This window comes from Toxorhynchites rutilus, chromosome 1, assembly GCF_029784135.1.
Source record: "Toxorhynchites rutilus septentrionalis strain SRP chromosome 1, ASM2978413v1, whole genome shotgun sequence".
Classification (NCBI taxonomy): Eukaryota; Metazoa; Arthropoda; class Insecta; order Diptera; family Culicidae; genus Toxorhynchites; species Toxorhynchites rutilus.
The window spans coordinates 54454014-54479121 of record NC_073744.1 but is presented as its reverse complement, the minus strand read 5'-3'; the positions used below and the strand labels follow the sequence as shown (position 1 = coordinate 54479121).

The 25108-nt window shown below is 38.7% G+C and overlaps 2 protein-coding genes across 7 annotated transcripts in view; one reads left to right on the top strand and one right to left on the bottom strand.

The window, feature by feature from the left end:
- The window catches only part of LOC129768307 (RNA helicase aquarius), a 220974-nt gene that overhangs the window by 94359 nt on the left and 101507 nt on the right, over window positions 1-25108 (bottom strand). The window lies entirely within an intron of this gene.
- LOC129768738 (probable G-protein coupled receptor Mth-like 11) overlaps window positions 1-25108 on the top strand; it is a 94741-nt gene that overhangs the window by 64602 nt on the left and 5031 nt on the right. For 2 of the 6 annotated variants that reach the window (XM_055770856.1, XM_055770700.1), the window contains exons 2-5: window positions 10403-11045; window positions 11375-11673; window positions 19884-19962; window positions 20203-20348. In XM_055770856.1, the coding sequence (XP_055626831.1) occupies window positions 10648-11045; window positions 11375-11673; window positions 19884-19962; window positions 20203-20348 (922 nt within the window). In that variant the 5' untranslated portion in view covers window positions 10403-10647. Of the gene's footprint in view, window positions 1-10399; window positions 11046-11374; window positions 11674-19883; window positions 19963-20202; window positions 20349-25108 lie in introns of all 6 variants that reach the window. The other 4 variants (XM_055770786.1, XM_055770626.1, XM_055771016.1 and 1 more) reach the window with 3 other exon arrangements.

The following is a 25108-nucleotide window of genomic DNA, read 5'->3' as shown; positions in this document are numbered from 1 at the left end:
AGACTGCGACCAATGTTTCGTTCATTTTTTTCTTTTTCCTTTCCAATCGTGCTTCATTCTATTTCGCTGCTGCTCTGGTTGCCCGTTTTGGTCGGTACGATTTGAGGAGCACAAAATGGACCAATCAAAAATGGGCACATAGTGCATTTTGACAATGCTTGATATTTCACAATTATTCAATTATTTATCTTAAGAAAAATGAAATGTTATTCGTTATGATAGATGCGTAGATATATTTCCTATCAATTGATGCAAAAACCTTTGCGATCTATTGAGAAATGCTCGAGTTATAAGCGTTCCAAATCTTGCATTTTTTCCTACTTGTTCAGTGCCTAGATTTCCATTTCACCCCCTGTATCTTCCGGTTAGACGTAGTCCTATGTCAAAAAAACTCAGATAAAAAGATTTTTTGAGACCAAAAATGGCTGCACTTTTCTTGTCCTATTCCCTTTGGTTATAGTCAGGGCAATGTTGGGTAAGTTGAGCTGTTTTCAAAAGCGAACGATACAATTGAATTAAGTATATCGTGTACAGTGCATAACAGCATAACAGCGTTAAATAATTGAGGGTGGATAAAAAGCAAGCGCGATTGCGTGTAGTTTGGTTGATATCATGGGCGTAAAACTGATTGCTATTCAAATTTTGAATATTTCGCATAATGATTATTGAATAGTTATTTTTATCGACGCAAGCGTAATGATGAGTTTTCCTATCAGAAAAACTCTGTTTTGAATTATCAAATAATTTCGCATAACGAATCCCGAACTGCAATAATCTTTTTTTACGATCCTACCATCATCCTCCTTTCCCACACGGATCCATGCATGCGCACCAAATTCGCGATTCGCGAACCGAAAGCATGGTGTAAACCATTGCATTATTCACATTCCAATTGGCACATGACGGCACTTTGATTATGGACCGTGAATATTCGCGTTGCTTAATGCAGCAATCTCCGCTCTGTAAACACACCGACAGATAATGCAATACCACGGTCGCTTCCTGGAGAGCACTGAAAGAACAGAGCACCGTTTCATCTACGTGAATTGTTTGCCCTATACGGGTGCAGCTATTGAATGCAATAATATGCTGGCACGATCAAGGTCGTTTGATTTCGCGGATAACGACTCGTGCCTCCTTTCAATCTAGAGCAGAAGAAATAAACAAACACTGAAGGCGCTTATCTCCTTCGTTTAAATTACTTTGCCTGAATAAATCACTCAAGTTCTAATTAAAAGGGGATCGAAGGGGCGATGTATTCATCGCGCGCAGTGGAAAATGTTTTCTTCAGGAAGGCGGGGGAGTATCTGTTGTGAAATCGGGAGTCATCCCTCACCTCCTGTCCTGTCTCTTACACACCCCGACTCGTCACGCCAGGAAATTGCTCTGTTGATTTTTAGATTTGCGCCTCCGTGTTTGTGTGTTACACCTTCAATGGAGCACGCACTCCTCACTTTTATCAATTACAATCGGAAACTGTTCGTGCTGAACGCCGCGGCGCTTCCATCTCCGGTCGATTCACTGTGCGATAAAGTGGGGCAGAATACCAATTAATCACGTGTTCAGCCGCAATGATCGGGACGACGGCATTCGCCAAATGGAATATTAATCACCGCAGCGTTTTTCACGGGGTACTTTCGATGGGATCCTATCATTCTGAAGGGGCGGGGGGAGGGGGCGAATATTGACAAACGACTAATGTTCGCCCCGATAGCGGCTGTGAGTTGAATCGTTAAGTGTAACGTTGTTGTAAACGAACAAACCTACATCAGGGTTGTAAATGAAATAGATTAGCAACACCCCGGTTAATGAAGCGGCAAAAGGGTTGCGGTTATCCGAGATTTGCTCACAGTTCACAGGAAAAAAATCTGACCGCGATATTGAATTCCATTGCGAGTGCCACGAAGTGCGCTGATACAAAGTTATGTTTGACTTTTGAGCTCGCACTTTTCGTTTTCGATGCTGGAAGCTATAAATATTCAATGATTTCACCGCTTTGAAAAGCTCAAATAATGAAACGAGACGGAAGCGAGGTCGGGGGAGGAATTGTAATGAAGTTGGAAAGCATCCAGAGTACACTGCACTGCCGTTTGTGAAGATGCTCATCACACTCAATGACTTTTTTGTGTTCTACGGCAGACTTACAGTGGTGGAGAATCGTTCAAGGACACATTTTTTCTCGCTTCATGTTTCATTGAATTAGACGTTGACAGATTGAGCAACTGTCAAATTGGGGTGGTGTTAAAAGTAGCGTGTAAATGGGATAACAGCAAACGGATCATTCGATTCATGAGAGTGAATAAATAAGTGTTTTTTCTGATTGAACAATTCAATCAACCGAACTTGATGGAGCGACAGTGGGGAAAATTGCGAAGTAATTCAATCCGCACGGTGAAATAAATCCCATAATCCAATTGCTGAGATATTGAGGTTGTGCTAATGTACTTCACAGACATAATTTGCAGGTCATTAAAATTAGAATTCAAGGGAATCGTGGTTCTGTTCGAGACCACGCATAACAAAAATCTGCTTTGTTCATAGAGAAAATTCTAGACTCTGGTATTTGAGATGACATTCCAGGGTTCCGATTTTCGCAATGTATTCTCAATCCCTTTAAAGATATGAGAGCGGACTGAGACACGGAAATCTAAAAATGGTGCAAATGTTGCAAACATACTAGGTGGCCAAAGACTAAGGAGACTGTAGCTACAAAAAAGTTAAACAAACTTCAACGGCATGCGTTGCTGTAACAGTTACTGGGCAACTGTCAAGGCCAAGTTCAAGAAGGAAGGTACAGTGTCTAAAGGGTGTGTCACATCAAATTGCATCACGGAAAAACGCTGTAGAAATTCGCCCAGTAGACCGATCCTTTTGAAAATTTTAGACAGTAAAATAAAAACTATTAAACAACTTTTGGCATTTTCTTTTTAATCATACTTCGAGCCCAAGGCCGCATGCTCGCACCTTCCTCTTTACCCCGTCCATAAGGTTCTGTACAACGTCAGGTTGTAGTTTTTTTTGAACAGAAATCCATTTTCTCTTGAAGTCCGCCTCCGATTTGACAACTTTTGGGTTCTTCCGGAGGGCCTGCTTCATAATCGCCCAATATTTCTCTATTGGGCGAAGCTCCGGCGCGTTGGGCGGGTTCATTTCCTTTGGCACGAAGGTGACCCCGTTGGCTTCGTACCACTCCAACACGTCCTTTGAATAGTGGCACGAAGCGAGATCCGGCCAGAAGATGGTCGGGCCCTCGTGCTGCTTCAATAGTGGTAGTAAGCGCTTCTGTAGGCACTCCTTAAGGTAAACCTGCCCGTTTACCGTGCCGGTCATCACGAAGGGGGCGCTCCGCTTTCCGCAAGAGCAGATCGCTTGCCACACCATGTACTTTTTGGCAAACTTGGATAGTTTCTGCTTGCGAATCTCCTCCGGAACGCTGAATTTGTCCTCTGCGGAGAAGAACAATAGGCCCGGCAGCTGACGAAAGTCCGCTTTGACGTAGGTTTCGTCGTCTATTACCAGGCAATGCGGCTTCGTCAGCATTTCGGTGTATAGCTTCCGGGCTCGCGTCTTCCCCACCATGTTTTGCCTTTCGTCGCGGTTAGGAGCCTTCTGAACCTTGTATGTACGCAGGCCCTCCCGCTGCTTGGTCCGCTGGACGAATGAACTTGACAAATTCAGCCTATTGGCGACATCCCGGACCGAACTTCTCGGATCACGTCTAAACTGCTTAACTACGCGTTTGTGATCTTTTTCACTGACGGAGCATCCATTTTTGCCGTTCTTCACCTTCCGGTTGATGGTTAGGTTCTCGAAGTATCGTTTTAGTACTCTGCTGACCGTGGATTGGACGATTCCCAGCATCTTACCGATGTCGAAATGAGTGCGCAGGATTAATTCACGACGCTCTTTTTCGTTCGACGACATTTTTCCAAATTTACGAAAAATTGACAGTGAAGCATGGCCAACGTGATCTATACACTCTGATTATAAGCGAAAGCTGAAGATATAATTCCTAAAAATTAAATTTCTACAGCGTTTTTTCCGTGATGCAATTTGATGTGACACACCCTTTATAAATATGTCAGAGTTCAAGAAGAATTGGTGTGCAGCGTCCAGAAAATGCACAGTGACCGCTGTGCAAAATTTGATGAGTGGATTTAAATCTAAGGTTCGATCATTTTTTAGAAATCAACAATAAGCTTGATTCTTTCATTTCATTTCTATGTAAACTAAATATCTATATATATAAAAATGGATTTCTGTCTGTCTGTCTGTATGTCTGATTCTTATGGACTCGGAAACTACTGAACCGATCAACATGCAAATTGGTATGTAAGGGTTTTTGGGGCCGGGGAAGGTTTTCGTGATAGTTTGAGACCCCTCCCCCCTCTCTAAGGGGAGGCTGCCATACAAATGGAACACAAATTTCTGCATTACTCGATAATTAATCAAGCAAATAAAACCAAATCTGGCATGTGGAGATTTTAGGATGCAATAAATGTTTTTACGGTAGTTAGATACTCCTCCCCCCTTTGTATGACAAATGAAACACAAATTTCTGCATTACTCGAGAATTAATCAAGCAACGAAACCAAATTTGGCATGCGAATATTTTAGGGTGAAATAAATGTTTTTACGGTAGTTAGATATTCCTCTCCCCTCTCTTAGGGGGGGGCTGCCATACAAATGAAACACAAATTTCTGCATTACACAAATATTAATCAAGCAAATGAAACCAAACTAGGCATATTGAGGTTTTAGGGTGCAATAAATGTTTTTATGATGGTTAGACTCTCCACCCCCTTCTCTAAGGGGGAGGCTGCCATACAAATGAAACACAAATTTCTGCATTACTCGAGTATTAATCAAGCAAATGAAACCAAATTTGGCATGTGACGGTTTTAGGGTGCAATAAATGTTTATATGGTGGTTAGACTCTCCACCACCCTCTCTAAGGGGTGGTGGAGGGTTGCTGCCATACAAATGAAACACAAATTTCTGAATAACTCGAGAACTAATCAAGCAAATTGAGCCAAATTTGGAATGTGAAGGGTTTGGAGGATAAGAAATGTTTCTATGGTGAGTAGACACTCTTCCCCCTCCTATAAGGGGGGGCTGCCATACGAATGAAACACAAATTTCTGCATACCTCGAAAACCAATCAAGCAAATGAAACCAAATTTTGCATGTGAATGTTTTAGGAGACAAGAAACGATTTTATGGTGGTTCGACACTCCTCCCCCTTTCTAAGGGAAGACTGCCACACAAATGAAACACAAATTTCTGCATAACTCGAGAACTAATCAATGGTGGTTCGACACTCCTACCTCTCTAAAGGGAGGCTGCCATACAAATTTCTGCATAACTCGAGAACTAATCAAGCAAATCGGGCCAAATTTGGCATGTGGAGGTTTCTATCGTGAATCAACACTCTCTAAGAGGGAGGGGGGCTACCATACAGATGAAGCATATGTCTCTGCATAACTCAAGAACTAATCAAGCAAATGGAACAAAATTCGGTATATGGAGGTTGTAGGGGGCAAATCAATCAATGAAAAGTTGAAAATTTTGAAAAACTGTTGAACCTCCCAACAGATCTGCGATTTTTTTGAGTACAAATGTAACCTTCCATGTGGACTTTAAAAAAAATTATATCCCACCTCAAACGACTATTTTATGGCGAAATGTTTGAAAATGTTAGTTTTGTGGTGGTTTTCGAGGTGTTTTTTTTATAATCTTCCACATAAACTATTGAAATCTCAGGAACACTTATGATTCGGTTTTGAGATATACAGGTTTTCACCACATTTATGCTGATTTTTAAAAAAATACAGTCGAAAAAAAATAATTAACCTGATCACGAACGTCACTTTACGGTGAAAACGAAATGAAGTCCATGTAACCTTCCATACAAATCATTTCGTTTTCACCGTGAAGTGACGTTCGTGATCAAGCCCAATTATTTGTACCGACCGATTTTCGATTTTTCTACATCAGATGGAAGATTTTTGAAAGAAGTTTCTAGAAAAATTGTAAACTGTTCCTCAAACGTCTACTTTTAGAGGACAACTTAAAAAATATGGCAGATTTTGTAAAGAAGATATATTTCATATTAGGTATTAAAAATTCAGAAAGACATGAATTTGGGTTGTTGATATATATTTGCATTGCGTGAATTGTATGATTTAGTATTTATGAAAAATATATCTCAGCAACGGAAATAAAAACTTTCCCCAATTTTTGATACATGTAGTATGTAAGAAAGACTTCTCATCTACCCAAAGGGTCTCTTTGATCTCAAATTCTCAAAGATCATAGAAAAAACAGTTTCCAAAATTTTCGTTTAAAAGTTTTTTTTTGTACTAAAGATCTTTTGAGACGTAAGTTGCAGCTTTTTCTAGAAAGTTCATTCAAATATAACTCATTGTTGTAAAAAAGCGAAAACCAGTTGGACGGATTGGAAGATACCATCTTTAAAATAAAATAAATAAAAAAAACTTTTTAAGTTAAACGATTCAATTGTGATTAAACATAATAATGTACTAAAAACTAGAAAATAATTAGGCAGGTAGCAGTTAGCAGTTATCACACTTCTCCTTCATTAGTCTAGGGCATTGATAAGACTAAAATAAAATCGTATTCACGTAAGGGTGAAATAAAAAAAAACGTGTCTAAAAGTTTTCGAAAATTCAGAACTAATTTTTGTTTCGGTAGATCTTTTGTTCATGGAATTGATGTATGTGTAAAAATCAATTGCCAAAAATGGGTGGGTTTTATCCATGATATAACCGCAAGGTTGACGTGCGACTACCGTTAGCATGATAATCATTTTTTTGTATTGATTCAAGTATTGATTGAATGAAACAATTTTCGAATTCAACATAGTTGCTGTGTAAGAAAAGAATTTGAACGAACGCTATGTAATGTAAGGCAAAAAGACAAAAGTTCCTCCAACTTGCATGTATTTGCAACGCCAATTACCCCAGATACCTTGGTTTTGATGGTTTTGTTGGGGAACCGTAAATCGGCCCAATCAAAACGGGTCAGGTAAAGCGTTTAGATAGCGCTTGACATTTTACAGTTATTAAATTGCTTATCTCGGGAAAAACAACATTTTATTAATTGTGATAGATGCGTAGAAATATTTCCTATCAACTGATGCAAACATCTTTCCGATCTATGAGGAAATGTTCGAGTTATAAGTTCTATGTTTAGGTTTTCATATATTTTTTTTGCAATAGAGATGTGAATGAAATTTTTCGTAGTAAATATGTATTATATGTAATAGTAACCATTTTTTGCAAGTGCTGAAAAAAAATTATAACGGGTTGTATCTAGGACACAACCGCATTTTCGACGTAGAACTACGAAATTATATTAGGCAATCCACCTGTTTACCACTTTGAATATTATTATAGAATGCATTGAAATTTTTTAAAAAACTTTCCAGTTTTTTTATTGTTACTACTTCAGTAATAAAAATTTTCATTTGACATTCGAACAATCTCAAACTGATAGAGAATAATATGGATATCGCTACCAGACTGAAGATTTACATATTAGATATATAATATATTAATATATTAGGCTGTCAAAAAAGTCCTGCGGTATTTTTTTTGAATTTTCATTTGTTCATAAAATTAGTTACAATCATCTGTTTTAAGTCAAATATGCGCCGTTTTGTTCGATGACTTGTTTCCAACGAGATGCCAACTTCATAATACCCCTGTTATAGAAGCTCGCTTCCTTATTGGCAAAAAACTCGGATAGCCAATTTTCACAGGCCTCTTTTGTGGCTAACTTCTGACTACCTAGCTCGTTCGCCATGGACAAAAACAGGTGGTAGTCACTTGGTGCAAGGTCCGGACTATACGGCGGATGCAAAAGAACCTCCCATCCGAGCTCCCGGAGCTTCTGGCGCGTCACCAAAGAAGTGTGTGGCCTGGCGTTGTTCTGATGGAAGACAATGCGGCCTCTGTTTATCAAAGATGGCCTCTTCTTCATGAGTGCTACCTTCAAGCGGTCCAGTTGTTGGCAGTACAGGTCCGAATTGAGCGTTTGGCCATAGGTAAGCAGCTCATAATAGATTATTCCTTGACAATCCCACCAAACACACAGCAGAACCTTCCTGGCCGTTAATGAGGGCATGGCCACCGTCTGAGCCGCTTCAGCGGGCTTCGATCACGACCGTTTTGCGCTTCACGTTGTCGTAAGTGACCCACTTTTCATCGCCAGTCACCATCCGCTTCAGAAACGGGTCGATTTTGTTGCGATTCAGCAGCGATTCACATGCGTCGATACGGTCAAAGATGTTTTTTTGCGTCAACGTGTGTGGCACCCATACATCGAGCTTCTTTGTGAATCCAAGCTTCTTCAAATGGTTAATAACGGTTTGATGACTTATCCCCAGCTCTTGGCCGATGCTACGGCTGCTACTATGCCGGTCTTTCTCGGATAATTCAGCGATTTTGTCGCAATTTTCGACGACAGGCCTTCCGGAGCGTGGCACATCTTCGACGACCTCTATACCAGAACGATAACGTTGAAACCATCGTTGTGCGGTGGAAATGGAAACTGTATCGGGTCCATAAACTGCACAAATTTTATTGGTAGCTTGAGATGCATTTTTGCCTTTGTCATAGTAGTACTGTAAAATATGTCGGATTTTCTCTTTATTTTGCTCCATATTTGCGACACTATAACTCACGAACGACTTAACCAAACAAAACACTGTCAAGGACTATATTATAGTACCTTTCCAACAAGCTATAGTATGACTCGATATAATGAATACAACTAGAACTACGCGCTTACAACGACACCTCGCGGAAATACCGCAGGACTTTTTTGACAGCCTAACATTACATTTACGACTGAACAGCGCTGCCAACCTGCACCAGAATTTCTCATTCCCATTTAGATATCGATCACAAACTGAAAACACTTATGCTCCCATATTCCGCTTGAGGTGGAATCGAACCCCACAACATGCAACAGTAAGGCTTTCCTACGGGGATTTAAAAGCATACTTCCATGAAATATACGTTGTATCTAAATTAAAGCAGTGTATACACTTATTAATTGTGATAGACGCGTAGAAATATTTCCTATCAATTGTTGCAAACATCTTTCCGATCTATTGAGAAATGTTCGAGTTATAAGCATTCGAAATACGGGTAGGGTTAGCACACAAATCGGCAGAACAAATGTATGGGAAGAAGGAAACTCTCTCAGTTTTTATGAATTTGAACCGTTTAGATATTAGCGAATTTTAATATATAGCATATCAATCAAATCTTAGAGAATTTCCAATTTGATTGGTATGCAAATCATAAGAATTCGTTCACAGTGAAAATAGTTATTAACGTTAACTTTATTTCATAAAAACGTGACCTGTGTTCTGATTTGGCACCCTTCCTGAAAGACGTAGTTCTACGTCAAAAGTTAACTGAATAGTGTCTGATAATGTTTTGAAATCTATTCATTGTGGTTAAGTTAATAAATAAATTAATACAATGAATTGGTGTCCACATGTAAGGATTTAACTCATGAGGGGATCAATGAACTTGAATGGTTTTTTTTTGTTTAATGTGTGTTGGTCTGCGTTAGAAACCAAAAAGGAATAAACATCTTTTTGCTCTAGTGGTTGAAAGTAGTAGTTAACTCGGCAGTTTTGTTTGTGTATGCTAAGACCATTAAGACCAACACGCCTTTCTGCGAAGGCATAATTTGCTCTACACAAATTTACAAATTTTCATTCTGACGATTTGACGTGACATTCGCAACGTCCCAACTTCAAAACCTTGCGTCCGACAATTATCGAGGGCTCTGACCCTAATTTTCAACAGATTGGCGAGCTTTTGTTCACTGATTTACGAACGATGATGAGATTTTAAGATTCATGTTGTTTTCTTGCCAACCTCATAATCCAAAGCAAACAAAGAAAAACAAACACAGAGAGCACCCCAAAGCAACGATCATGCTTAACGTTGACAACATTTCACTGCCTGGGCTGAGAAAATCTCAGCGAAACATTGTTTGCTGCTATCGGACCAGAAAATTTATCACCGCCCCAAAAATAAACCTTATCAGCAGCGCTTGCATAAATTTGTACCATTCCCTTACTCAACAGAGCCGCCACCACCACCTTAGGTGTGGAAGGTGCGCCGTGGGTGGCTGCGGCCGCGGCGGTAGCGGCTTCTTTTCGCCAGCAATAAATCAGTTCGAAGCAACTGGCCGACTGGCCGGAGTGTCTGTGCCGTTGTTGGAAGCACAGAATAATCGCGAATCATGCAAAATTATGTGCGGAGGAGCGCCTCCTGCTCGTGTACCGAAACGACAGCGAAAAAAAAATCCAGAAATAATGAATTACTAATATTTCTCTTCAATGTGGCAACAGCAGCAGTAGTTAATGAACTCTTTGCGCGGCCGTCAGCATGACCAGGTCTAGATTGGCGTCAAGTAGGAGCGAGCAATGAAGATGCCGATGCTCGGTGTCCGCGTATCAGTGAAAAGTGAAAAATAGTTGAGTGTGGAAAATTAGGTAATAATAGTCGAGTAGTTTGCAAACGCGAGTACGCGTTTCACTCGAACTCGCTTTCATTGGAACAAGTGCATATCGATGTGAACATTTCACTCCACCCGTTGATGCCAAATAGTGCCAAAGTATTCAAACAAAATTCTGATGGTCTGAACCTAGCTAGCTTGTGTGGCAACATGAAGTACAAATATTGTAATAGGTGTAGCAACATGGTGCTGGCCGCATTAGTTGGTTGCGTTTTAGTAGCCACTGTCTGCGGCAGCAGTAGTGTTAATAGTACTAGTGACCCAAATGCTCTCACGGTGAAAGAGCAAAAGTGCTGCAAGGATATGGATGTGCTCTCCGCTGCCCACTATGGATGTTCGAACCGGTCGGGAAATGTAACGTACCAAGTGGTGCTTAACTGCTCGCAGCATTACATCATCTACCAGGAACTGGAAAACGACGTTCACGTAGACTCGAAGGGTGCCTTAGTGGACGGAAACTACAAAGTTGACTGGAACGAGTAAGATAATTTTGTTTTGATCGGTTTTTGGTGCTTACAATTAGCATTTTTTTAACCAAATAGCTTCATTCTTTGTGGCGCCTACTGCTTAGCGTCACGTATATCATTCCACCGAAAGAAATTTCTTCCGGCTTGCACACGCTTTCTCTAGAATTTGTCACTCAGAATACAATAATGGCCTAAAAATCTCAACCAAGCACTTATAAAAAATGACGCAAATAATTCTAACTTGAGACGGCGAAGTTTCTTTACAAACGTTAGAGCCTTCAAAGAAAACAAAAGAGCTTCTATCTTTACGACTGCTTAATTATGATTTTTTTCCATTCCAGCTACTGTTCAGCCTCCCTTAAGGACGATGAGGGAATACAACCGGTGTTCATGGTGTGCTTCAACACCGATGCGTACGCGTCCAGCTTGACGTTCTACTTCAGCAAAGGAATCATGATGCTGATATCGGTGTTCTTTCTGGCCATCACACTTTACGTGTACTTCCTCATCCCGGACCTGCGGGAGACACAGGATAAGGTCACATCGTTTGCCGTTATCTGCCTGATGATGTTTATGCTGGCTTTGAGTGTAGTGCAGCTGAGAGCCTCCATTACCTACAGCTCTCTGTGCCCGGTGATAGGTGAGTACGAGTGAGTGCATGACTGCAGCATAGATTATGTATGCATTACACCACCATGCTGCAACGGTTATTGTCAAGTTACGTGATGATAGTCACACGTAATTTCGCATCGAAACACACAAACACCCACCCACTTAGACACTTATGGCTAAACGAGAATGGCTATGTACACATTGTTTGCTGTGATACCAGTTATTTCCGTTTGAAGTGTGTGAACTATTCCAAGCAGAGAAATCTGGAACGATCGGAATAGCAGGCATTCTTTACGCTCTGATGCTGTCCACTTCAAGAGCAAGTGTTTTGCATTAACATTTCAGTTTTTCAACAAGCGATGGGAAGATGCAATATTTATAATTTATCACCCAGAAATACAGTTGACATACTACATGGGCTGAAAAGTCCCGGGATTTTCGAAGAAAGCAATCGTTTTATGGGTAAAGCTGTATCTTTTCCTCAACATAGTTTCCTTCGAGGGCAATACACTTGATATAGCGTGATCCCATCATTTCGATTCCTTTTCTGTAATACGAAACGTCGAAAAGTCTTCGAAACATACCTTAGTGCCACTCTGCAGACTGCCTATTGGACTCAGGAGTGTGGTAATGGATCCACGCTTCATCCATTGTCACAAAACGTCGAAATAAGTCCACTCGAATACGTTTCAACAACGCCAAACCGGCTGTTGAATCATCAACGCGCCGCTGTTTTTGGTCGACGGACAGCAAACGCGACACCCATCGCGCGGATAGCTTTTTCATGTCCAAAATGTCGTGCAAAATGTATCCCACTTCTTCTTTTGAAATGCCTATGGCCTCAGTTAACTCGCGTAACTTCACTTTAGGATCGTTCAAAACGAGTCGATGCACTTGCTTTACGTGTTCTGGACTCGTAGCCTCTTTTGGCCTTCCAGAGCGAGTTGCATCTGCGGTGCTTGAACGGCTCATTTTAAATTCACTAAACCATCGATAAACTGTTGTTCTAGAAGGGGCAGAAGTGGAGTAACATTTCGTCAACCACTGCATTGATTGTTCAGGAGTTTTAGCACAAAAAAAATAGTTTGATCGAAATACGATATTCCTCCTTCTTTCTTTTTTATCTATACGAATGCTCAGCTAGTGACACTTAAGCAACTGTAGTTTGTGAACAAATAAACAAAATGTCACGAAAATTCACACATAATCTAGTGACAGGTTAACCTATCGAAACGAATCTTGTTGAGTTTTATGTTTTGCACATGTAGTAAAACATTATCAGACACAGCAATTTTTTACGGATGTTCGGAGTTCTTATTGCCACAACGCTTGATCCTAATTTGGATTGCGAATTTAACACATTCAGATTATTGATATCGTTTCCAGATTTCCTGATTCTAGATTCCGGTTCCGAATTTATGACTCCAGATATGCTTTCATTGATTCTAATGATTCGAATTCCGCATTCTGCTTCCGTACCAAAAAAAAAACTCCCAGAACTGGATTCCACATTTCATTTATCATGTTTGAGATCCTCAAATTATAAATTTTGATAATTTTATAATTTGACTAGCTGACTCGGCAAACTTCGTTCCACCCATTTTTTTTTTGTTACCAATACCTTCAAACATTCACGTTTTCTTGTTAAGCGATCGTTCATAGGTCCAATCGCAGAACTGTTCATTGATTGATCTTCTAATTGACCCGTTACAATTTCCTTTTACTATAAATTTCATTATAATATCAAATTATTTTCAAACACAATTCTCGTTCAAGATTTTACAATCACTTGCAATTAATACGTTTTTCCGTTCCATGGAATACATGTTTGATACAGAAAATATAATAAAAAAATCGCAAATTGGACGATTCCTTCCTCGAGTTTTGCGCTTACCAACACATTTAGCGAACAGTTTTTAGCTATATACTTATAAAATATATGAGTGTGTATTTTCAACTGAAAAAAAAATAAATTGCGCGTTTTTTACTGTTACAGTATCGGTACCATAAACACCATTCACTATTCCAGCGGTCTGGCTTGCATTTTCACCTTTATAAAAGAAAAATTACAAAATTGTTACCATTCAAGGAAAGTTATAGTAAAAGTAAAATAATTTTGTAATTTTGTGATTTTATAATTTTGAGATTTTGAAATATTGAAATTTTGTAATTAGAGTTTTGAGTATTAAACTCAGAACTTTTGACGTAGGACGTCGTTGATTTCTATATAAGGGGTAACTCTACCAAACATGTAACGAAAAATTAAGAGATTTCAAATGCATATTACGCAGAATCGTTCTCACTATATATGTTATAATCAGCTGCAATTTGTCACAGTCACTGCATATATTTGGGCTGCTATGACGACCATTGCAACATTACCACCAGACTACGTGCAACAAAACATAAACCGACAAAACAAATTCCTCACTCTAAATAGTTTGTCAGAGTGTTTTGACGGTCAAAGCATGTTGCAAGTCAGCGCACTATGATCGTCAAGACAAGAAATGTCACCTGATGTAATGGAAGTTTACACGTTTACCAGGATACATTTGTTAGCGTTACTACAGGAATACCATTCTTATATAAAATGATAAAACTTCGATTAAAATAAAGGATATAAATGAGTCTAAACGGACCTTCAAATACGTGAATTTCGATATCCTGCAGAAATTTCAACGAAAAGAGAATTTGTTTCATTTTTTCAGCATGTAGAGATTGTTCAAGCTCTAGTCAATTATATATTCCGTTGCCTAAATGGTTTGCAATCGCGTGTTCGAAATAATATTTACTACAGTAAATACAAGAAACAACAACCGGAATAAAAATCGAAACTTTGCTCGATGAAAATAAAATGCAATCTGCGACAGTCATCAATTCATTATGGTCAAAGCGTAGTGACAAAGCTCAGTAACAGGCAAATTGTTACATCGTACTCTGTCAGTCACCATTTGACCGATATTTTTGTCAGTACGAAGTGACTAACGTGCTTCGTCAGTTGTCAGTGACATTGATGAAAAAATGCAGCTCTGGTTATAATACATACCATTAGACGGTATTTTTTCACCTGAGACATGAGGAAATTGTAAAACAAGTGAACAATTTAACAAATAAAAGAGGTATGTTTTGCGAGCGAATGCGAAGCTAATTCATGTATCAAGAATTCTTTCTTTCAGCTTGGTTTCCGTGAATGTTGTAGGCAACACAAACTTGTATGCAATAATTCATTCTATCAAACAAATTAGACATCCGGTCGATGTGTAGGTGTAAGGGTTATGTAGATGGTGGATTGGGTTAGTGCAAGGTGGCCACTCATTTTCAGTTTTAGAATTCCCGCATTTTTCCCGCATGATTTAACGAAATACCCGACTCTCAAAAATGAAAATTTAATAATATTGTGTTGTTAGTTAAACATTGATTTTTGAAACACGAATTGCGAAAAGATTTTTACTTTATTGTTTCCAAGTTCAGTATGTGATAAAAAGATGGACGTTTCTCAGCAACAAATTTTGGGTTGGATGTAGGAGATGCGGACCCCACCTCCACTTACTCAGAATTCGAAAAGCTTTATTTATTAGAATAACTGATCAGAACCTCATTGAACACATCCAAACATATTTCGAGCATGTCCGGGATACCTTTTATGATCAGTTCCGGAGTTGAACCAAAAATTCATCGAAATTCTACAATTAATTCAATGCCATTCAAATTAATGAATTAAGTTACATGAATCAAATCTCATCTGCATGCCTGAACGATTGACAAAATATAACAAAAATTAAGCAATCATGTTTTGAAAGCTCATTAGGTAATTCAGTATGATATGTGGATTTGTTCAGGTTTTTATTTGAAGCGAGCACAACTTGTGATAGCTACTCGTGAAATTTTGTATGATTTTTTGACGTAGGACTACGTTTTTCATTTCTGTACCGGGGTGTAAGTTCAAAGTCTCGAAAACGAGAGCGTGACGCTTGCAGTGCAAGATTTTGAACGATAATACCACTTTTCTGGCTGAACGGAGTGATATGATAGTCACGTCATTTGAAAAACAAAATGTTCAAGAGTTATATGGTTGTTAATTATTGACTCGAAAAATTGTTTCAATAGCTTTAAAATTTGCTTCGAAAACACGCTATTGAAATCATGCAAATCTGTATACAAACTGGCGCCCGCTCGGAAATCCATTTAGTTGTTATCCGATGTGAGAAAAGAAAGGTCACGCTCACACACCTATGCATTATGCTCCTCGTTCCCAAATCCATTTCTCTTCTGCAGCCGGACTGAACGGAACATCGAAGCATAAATGTAAACTGACCAGACGTCCCGCGTTACGCAGGACAGTCCCGCATTTCAACAAAATGTCCCGCGTAAGATTCCGTCCCGCGAAACGTCCCGCATTTGACAAAAGAAACGAAAATGTCCCGCGATATCAATATATTTCAATATCACAATTTAATCATGTTGGTTTTCTTAAATGGATGAACCTCAAAAAAAAAACTGTTATTTGCTAGACTGTTCAAGAGTGCTTCTAATGCATCCAAAGATTAATACGTTGAGCTGGTTTCATCGCACCGATATTGGGCTTTTTGTTTAGAGAGTGTCAACTGGAAGCGACAGCAATAAAATTGGAAAATGATTTTATAAAAGTCCCCTGTTGATCCGCAGGGACCAACTTGAGTCAGACGAAAAGTTCACCTTTGGTCCGCTAGCTCGGTCAGCTCGGTTAACGTTTTAAATAAGCCGGAAAAACTAGTGTACACTCGACAGGAAGAGGCAGAGTTGTTTGATGAATTATCGTAAATGAAGCGCTGGGCGGTCTTACGGAAGTTGGCCGGAACCTTAACCATGGCCGATGAAAAGATATATATATATCGGCGTGTTATTTTACCTTTTCGTGGCCTTGATGGTCGTCTGTCTCTCTATTTTGGCCATTCACTCTAAAGTTTTCTATCGGGCGCAGCTGGTGAATGTTGGGAAGGTTGGTAGTCTTCGCGACAATGTTTATCTCCAGCCGATTCATCCTCCAGTGATCTTTTGGCATAATGAGCCGATCCCAGGTTCGGCATAAAGACCACATCACCTTCCCAACTCCGGCAAGCACTTCGTACTATATATCTTCCCGTTCACCATATGACTCGAAAGAAGAGCGGCTTGGACATTCCCTTCACGTCTGTCAGAGAAGAACCTTCTTCGAGAACTTGATATGAATGATATATTCGACGTCATCGCTTACCTGGGAAACGTAAAGTACCCGGTCTCCTGCCATTCGTTGAATTCTAGCATCAAGTACGTATCGTCTTTCATTACGAGTACGAAAAGAAGTTTTTCACTTGTTTCGCCGGAAAGTTTTTCACTAGCACCTCAAGCTACTCCTTCTGGATGATTGCGTGCTGCTCAGATACGGCCGGTCTCGTCTGACGCTTCCGCATAAAAATGTCCATTTTGGCCGGATTCTTCTCCACCGTTTGGCCGTTTGCTTCGATCTCCCGGCTTGAGGAGCGGCAAAGAGACGTTATTGTAAATACCAGATCGGCTATATCTGGCGGACACAAAGTGCCTCAGGATGTCCAACTCCTTCGCTGTGGGGTGGAGCTTGCAGTATGCAAAAATCATCAAGTTGCTTGACAGTGCTGCTGCTGCGAATCAACATCCTTGAATCATTTTTGTTGTAGACTTAATAAACGTAAGATTTAAAGAAAATTTGTTCCTATAAATTATCTTTCATCGCCTTCCGAAATTAGTCCATTTTTAGAATGCATACGTTAACACTAAAATCGATGAAAAATGAAATGAAATTTTCGAGCATTCCATTCGGTAATTTGAAGAAACATGTAGAAATTGAATCGTGCTTGCCAGGCGTAAATGCTCTGATTGAGCGAGTGATTTTCGGGCGTAAACAAAATCTAAACCACCGAAAAATCACAACTGAGTTCCGATACTCAGAAAGAAATAATACTGATCGATTTAGACTCGCTAAACTATAGTTTATGTTCACATAACGTATATACATAACGTTTTGTTTTTTGTGTCCCGCGTTAGACCTCTGACCATCTGGTCACTTTACATAAATGACAATTCAATACAGATGGGTGCCATTGTATGTGATATTGTGTAGTGGATATTTCACCATTATATATTATATTTTGCCGCAATCGATCGTCGTTTGCAACTGTTGGGAAGCGGGTTACTATTTGTGCTAATTAATACCGGGAAGGAATCCATTCCTTCTTTAAGCGTTAATAATTAAAACAGGCAATTGAAACGATACAAATCCGTATATAAGCTGGCACCTGCTCGGAAATCGGTTTCAACAGATCTTTGTTTGAAGTTGGTGGAAGTGGTCATGTTTGTTGACGCGCATCGAACGACAATGAAGTGTCTTTTTCAAAGCAGGCAGAGGAGTTTGAAGTAGAGTTTACTTCCGCAAGGGACCTTCCCAGGGCTAGAGAAGAATGAACTGTAGAAGTTTGAAGCCTTTATAAACAAACAAAAAGAAGAAGAAGAAGAAAAAAAATCCATTTAGTTATTATTGCGATGTGAGATAAGAAAAGTCACGCTCACACGCCTATGCATTATGATTTTCTCTCCCAATTCCATTTCTTCTCTGCAGCCGGACCGAATTTTTAATATCATTTGTTGACGAATGCCATAATCGATCGATGATTCTAATTGGTGGGGAGGGGGAAATTATTTAATCTGGGTATTTTCGAAGAGAAATCGATTCCTCTTTGAGCGTTAATAATTCTTTTCCAGCCACGACCACGATTTGCTGAGGAGCGTCGAAAGACAATGAAGTGTCTTTGTCAAGGCAGGTGGAGGAAAAGTTTGGATTGGGTTGTCCCCAAGGGCACTTTTCGGGGCTAGAGACGAATGAACTGCAAACGTTTAAAGTCTCTATGATTCAAAAACACCAAGAAGAAATCCATTTAGTTGTAATTCCGAAGGGACATGAGAATGGTCTCGCTAGCTCGCTAAGTACTATGTTCATTTCTCATAATCCCATTTCTTTTCAGCCGCCGGACCGGTAAAAGCAGCAATTCTGAATTCGAATGCTCACGAATGCCGCTAATCTTTGTGATCTGAATAAATGTGTTCTTAAAACCCGTATCAAACTATACGTTAGCTGAACCAAAGGCCCTGGTATTTCATTTGAACAAAATAAAGACGATTTTGACGATAAACTTGTTTGATTTTCTATTATTGTTTCAATAATGGCGAATCGATTCGATATTATTGAAAAGAACATTTATTGTGAAATCCTCTCGCTGTTCACGCTAATAGGCAATCGTTTTAATGTAATTATTTCTCTAAAGTATTCCCCGTCTTTCTAAGCATGAAAATCGACATGCTATGGTCATCGTTTAACGGAAATTCAACCCCTCGTTTCTTTTCTTCCCAAGTGCTGAATTGAAAAATTCAATTTCCCTTCGTTTTTTATTTGCCTTCCCGAGTGCCACTTACGTTTATCACCTAGAAACAAGCTTCGGTCTGCTTCTTTCGCACCAATCAGAAATAACATTGTCAAAGTGGAGACAATTATTTCCTAGTGTTTATGGAAGGCTCTGTCGTATTAGATCGTAAATCGCGCAAAAATACGGTTTTCTGGCGAATGGTTTCCTGTCGTTCCCTTTGGTGAGGGTGCGAAAAATTATCGACTCGCAATGAAGTCCTATCCCTCTTGCGGTTCAATGTGTATGAACTCGCTAACCGAAAACGGGCTTCTAATTTGCATACCGAACGAAAGTGAAACCGAACAGAGGGAACACAATGAGATATTGGTAACTTAAATGGTTCACTTTGAACACCGGAAGCGTGGGAGGGGTCACAAAGAAAAACATTCAGTCTTCGGTGCTTCTTATTCGGGGACAATATTAAGCGGAGCACGTTTCCGCTGGAAGGTAAACAACATATTCGACCAAGCGAACGGTTGTTGACACACACCGATGGAGGGAAAAGTGTTTTCCGTACCAATTTCAGGGGGTGGCACGGTTTTCACGATCGGAAAATGGTGTGCCAAAGTGGATTACCAAATATAAATTTATAGTTCACAGCTATCGGCACGCGCTTCTCGAGTATCAAAATTTATGCCCCACAATGAAACAGAATCTAGGTCGAGCATGTGTGGGTGGTTGTGTGTGTTTATAAAGAAAATTCGGTTGTTGTTTTTCGCATATTGGATAACAGCACGCAAATTGCTCGGACTCTAACTTTCCTTCCGTTGACTTCCTTTTCTTGCAGCGTTCCTGATGTACTTCTTCCTGATCAGTTACTTCGCCTGGTTGAACATGGTGATGGCCAACGTTTGGAAATTGACAGTGTGAGTAATTGTTTCAGCGATAAGTCCAACATTTAATCAGCACAACCCCACCCTCTATCGTGACGTCGAAAGCCGCGGGGAATAGTTCGTCAGCAACACGATAAATCATCGTTCAACACGCTGACGTTTGACGTACTTATTTTTCCGGTTTTTTCGACTCGACAGAAAAAAATACAGACGATATACGTTTTGTTTTGGTTTACCCTCCTCTATCACTCGATTCTATTTGTTCAATTATAGCGCACGGCGGTGGAAAATAAAGGAGCGAGCTTGGTATATTCTGAATCACATCTATGCCCACACGGTAGGATTGACGCTGACCGGAATGGTGTACATCTATCATCTACGGAATGCCACCTTCGGGGAGATATCCTGCTGGTTCAGAAGTAGGTTGATGATACGGTTATCCTATTGAGTGAATGAGTTTCCCGGCTCAGGCACCTGGGATAAAGCACTTCGGGGGATTCCCGTACGGGTCAAAGGGCTGTAGTGAGTGTGGAGATCGAGGACCGTACGGTTACAGTTTGAACATCAAAATGAAAGAATGATTGATAATACCAGATGGATTGGAAATGGTTTCTTGATCAATCCGACTGTTCTTGATGACTTCGACAATTGATCTCTAAACACAATCTTATCTGAAGACTAACCTTTATGCAGATTCCATGTTTGGTTTGCGTATTAAATTTATATCATCTGATTGTTAACGTATCTTATTAACAACTAACTTTTCAATTAATGATGGATATATCTTATTTTATTTTGTTAAGATAATTTTCAAAGATACGCGTATACCAGAGTAAGAACTTTCTTTGACGAGAATACCCCCAACCCGTTTGTAAATCGAACTCCAGTGACACTAACCACGCTCGGTCATGGGAGCCACAAATTACCATCGATCCGGAAAAAATTCTACAATTGTTAATCACTTGTTAAGATAAATTCCAACACAACACCACAATGTGTCAATTGAGTTTCGGGACTGTTAGTTGATATTTTTTCTGTAATAGAGACTTCTCACTACAAAGTTCATTCACCCCTAGTCTTGAAAAAGGCCAATCAATCAATGGAGGTTCCTGGGATTGAACCCACTATCGCTTGATTGGTAAGCGGACGCGCAGTCATTTAGGCCACGGAGACCTCTTAGCGACTGATGCTGAAAATGAACATTTGAGTAACTTGTTTCAAAATTCTAGCTCGTTTCGGGAATACCGGTTGAAGGGTTCAAATGTGTGCGTGTAGAATGGTTCCTGTATGTTGATTTTGAAGTCTGCTCTTCAGTTCTCAACGCGCAATTTTAATTCATCGAATTCATCTCGGTTCGGTTAATTAGATTTCAAACACGAACCACAATTGTCGAAAAAGTGAAAAAATGAAGAATTTTTTTTGCAAAATAAAATTAGTACAGGATATAGTTATGAAACAGCTAAATTACCGGATTTAATCTTCCTATACTCGCGTATAGGTCTGACAGACCGAGAATGAATGAGGTGGCTGAATTAAATGACTATTAAAACTGAATGGAGTTAAATAAAAAAAATATTTTCTGAAGTTTTTTCATTCAATTATATCTTTTTCTTTGAATAAATACCACTAACACCTAAAAATACACAATAGCAACGATTACAATTTTTCGTGCGAGTACAGGAGTGTTAAATAACATTTTGTAAGTGAAAATCTTAAATGACAGTGATTTAAATTTGTTCATCTTGCACATCGTTCATCGTATGGTCAACATGAGCCGGTCACGGAAATGATCAGAACCTTTTCATCCGTAGAGCAGTTTTATGACTTTGGAGAATCATCACTACGCTTCAGAAACCGAATTGAGAATCCCGATGTGTTTAATGTTATGTTTCCATGTTTTTGTTCGACTATTTTACAAGTGATTTTACAAGACGATGTTGTCAGATTAATGTTATATCTAAACAAACAAACAAATAAATCATAATAAACTTGATTGGTTCTGTCAACAAAATTAAAGTATTCAGCCCGCTCTTCAATTTGTTCTTTGACACCCAACTTCTATCTTTATCTGCTACGCTGCTTTATCTATATAAACAATTCCTGGTGAGAATTCAATCAAAATTTTCAAAAATCACGACTTTTACCCCCACCTGAACAGCTTAACACCTTAACACTGAAATATTACATTTTTTTCTTGAAATAAGTCATATGATTTTTTTTAAACTGTATATATCGAGTATATAATCGACCTGTACTTCAAATCACACTTGCTCGAATCACAAAACGACAACCATGCTATTGTCATCAGTCTTGATAAAACATCAGCTGGAGCATGATACCAGCATTGTTGGTATCATAGTAAGCGACTGCACAGTATCGCGAGAAATTCTGATTCGCAGAAAAAACAATAATCTAGAATTCATCGTTTACGCACACCGACTTTCTTCATTTTTTTTTCAACGGCACTAACGTTCTCTACGTCACCACATACTCCAATTTTTAGTTTGATTAGTCCACAAAATACCCTTCGAGGGAATCGATAGTGTAATTTCCGCAGAAATCTCAAATCTGTCTACTAATCAACTACTCACACAGACGACATTAGGCTCCGTGTTTCATTCCTGTGAAACAAAGATGGCAATAGATTTCGGGTGCAATGAACACACTTTAAAATAAAAATTTTCTGTGAAAATTAACTCGACATATCAAATATGTGTTCTATGTGACAAAGTAACACATACTCTGTAAGTGGCGAAAAATATTGAACGAAAATTGTGTCTAACAGTAATTGTATATTATGGATAAAGTTTTGATGAAAATGCAATAAAATTTATAGGAAAAGAGTTGGGTTAGCGTCAGGACTATATATTCTATGTATTTAACTGATATCGAGTGATAATTTCCATCCAAATTTTAACATTGTTTGTATTGTATTGGAGCCCGGCAAATGTTCTATACTGTTACCACATGGTCCCTGCCGTGATCTGAAACTTGTATCGCCTTGCGATAAAATATGTACAAAGCGTTTTCCTAGAGATTTCACCAACGACACGATCATAAGCGTAGGCAGATATCCAATATACGAATAAATACTGATAATGGCGGACACTCATTCACAAATATCAACAACGCACACATTGAGATTTAAAATGGTTGAGTAGTACCATATTCACTTCTGCTGAACAAAACATGCAATGCTCATATTAATATTCAGTTTTGCAGCCATTGATACATTTGCAAGTCCGTGAATAAAGGAAACAATGTGGATGTGCTTCAAATTTAAAATACCGATGTGAATACTCCTCGATGACGAAAATAATATATATGCAAAAATATATAATGCAAAATGATGCGACTCCAAATAGACCGGTATATCAGCTCCATTGATCCTTTGACGTTAATTCATGAACGCAACCCCTCGGATATAAATTTAGCCGTCCATCTGAAAAATGGCAAGCGCGTATTTTCCATCAAAGATACAGCAATTGAACGAAATCAATATTGATTTTCTACAAAAATAATTGTTTTTTTTCTTTACATTTAGTTCTTAAGAGATCAGACATGTCAGATAGCTTAATGCAGTCTTCAGAAAACAAACGCAGCGCTGCACTTCAGTTAATTTTCATCAGCGCGCGCTCAAAGAACACTCGTATTCTCTCTTGATGCGAAGCGCACAAAATCAGATACTAAACATTTCTTCTCACTTATGTGATGACCGTCTCATTCTATATACACACACACATACACATCAAATTCTAGCGCCCGCTTTGTCTTCGTGTGTGAAGAAAAATATCTCAACAGAGAGAGCAATCCAGATTCAAGCGCGCAGCACGGCGCGTAAACACGGCGCAAATTTCAGCGTAAAACTTAAAACTCAGCTTAAAACTGGGCTTGCGCCCACGGCGCTGACAACCAAACATTTCATCTGTGTTTCGGAGCGTGTTCATTCGTCAGAGCGCATATGTGCGCAAGGAGTGGGAGCTCAACTGGGTACAAAAATTTTGTTGCGCATCAGCACCGAGTTGCATTCTGAAAACTGGCTTAATGAAATACATTGATCCAAGAAACATTATACAAACCTCCATTCAAGTCGTTTCCGTAGACCGGTAAATCATTCAAACCCACTTACCATACATTAGTTGAGTTCTAATTAAAACCCAAAATAAACACAAGAAAAAAAAATATATGGCAGAACAACGTTCGCCGGGCCCGTCAGTAAATTTATAAAATATTTGGTACAGAGTACGCTTTCTGTCGCCGATGAAAAAAAATAATATTCATAGAGCAATAAACTAATTGAATTGAAACAAAAAATAATAAGAATTATCAAATTCCATTTATTTGAATATCCCATGAACAACAATAAATTATTTTTTGAAGAAATCGGACGATCAGGAAAATGGAAAAAATATGTTGATTAAATATCTACTATATACATATTTAGTCATATTTTTTAATGTCAACTATAACAAATAACAATAACATATAATGAAAATTAAATTTAAAAAAATAATATAAAAGTGTTATACCAAACTAAGACGATGGTAAATAATTAAATGTACAAGTTAGAGAAAATATAAAAAAGGGAAAATCATTCTAAACTTTAATTTGATACGATAAAAATAATAAAATGAAAGTTATAAATTGTAAAACTAAATGAAAAAAAGGAAAGATCAGAAATATTTAAATCTCAAAAACGAAATAAACCGTTTAGGTAGAATAACAACAATGATGTCTTTTGCACTCGACAGCTCAAAAATCATGCAAACATCTTGTTACTGTTTCGCCTGAAAAGATCTAAAATCGGTCAGGCTGCTCAAATGTTTGTACATGATGAGAAAAAATGTATATCTCAAAATCAAATGTTCCTCGAAATTAAATATTTCATAAAAAATTGTTTAAACATTCCAAAAACCATATAAACAGCTAGGATTTCATTGGCCTTGTAACCTCTAAAACAATAAATGAACAGTAAATGTAACGAATTTTCAAAAAAGTGGTATGTTCGGAAAAAATGAAAAAATAAAATATTCAATAACAATTAAACAATAAGAAACGAAGCTAAATAACAAAAAATAGAAAAATATAAAATTGCAAACGATTAAGGGAACAAACAGTAAAAGTTAACTTTCACTAAAAGTACAAAAAAAGTGATAAAGGTTCAAAATTATCCAAAAGA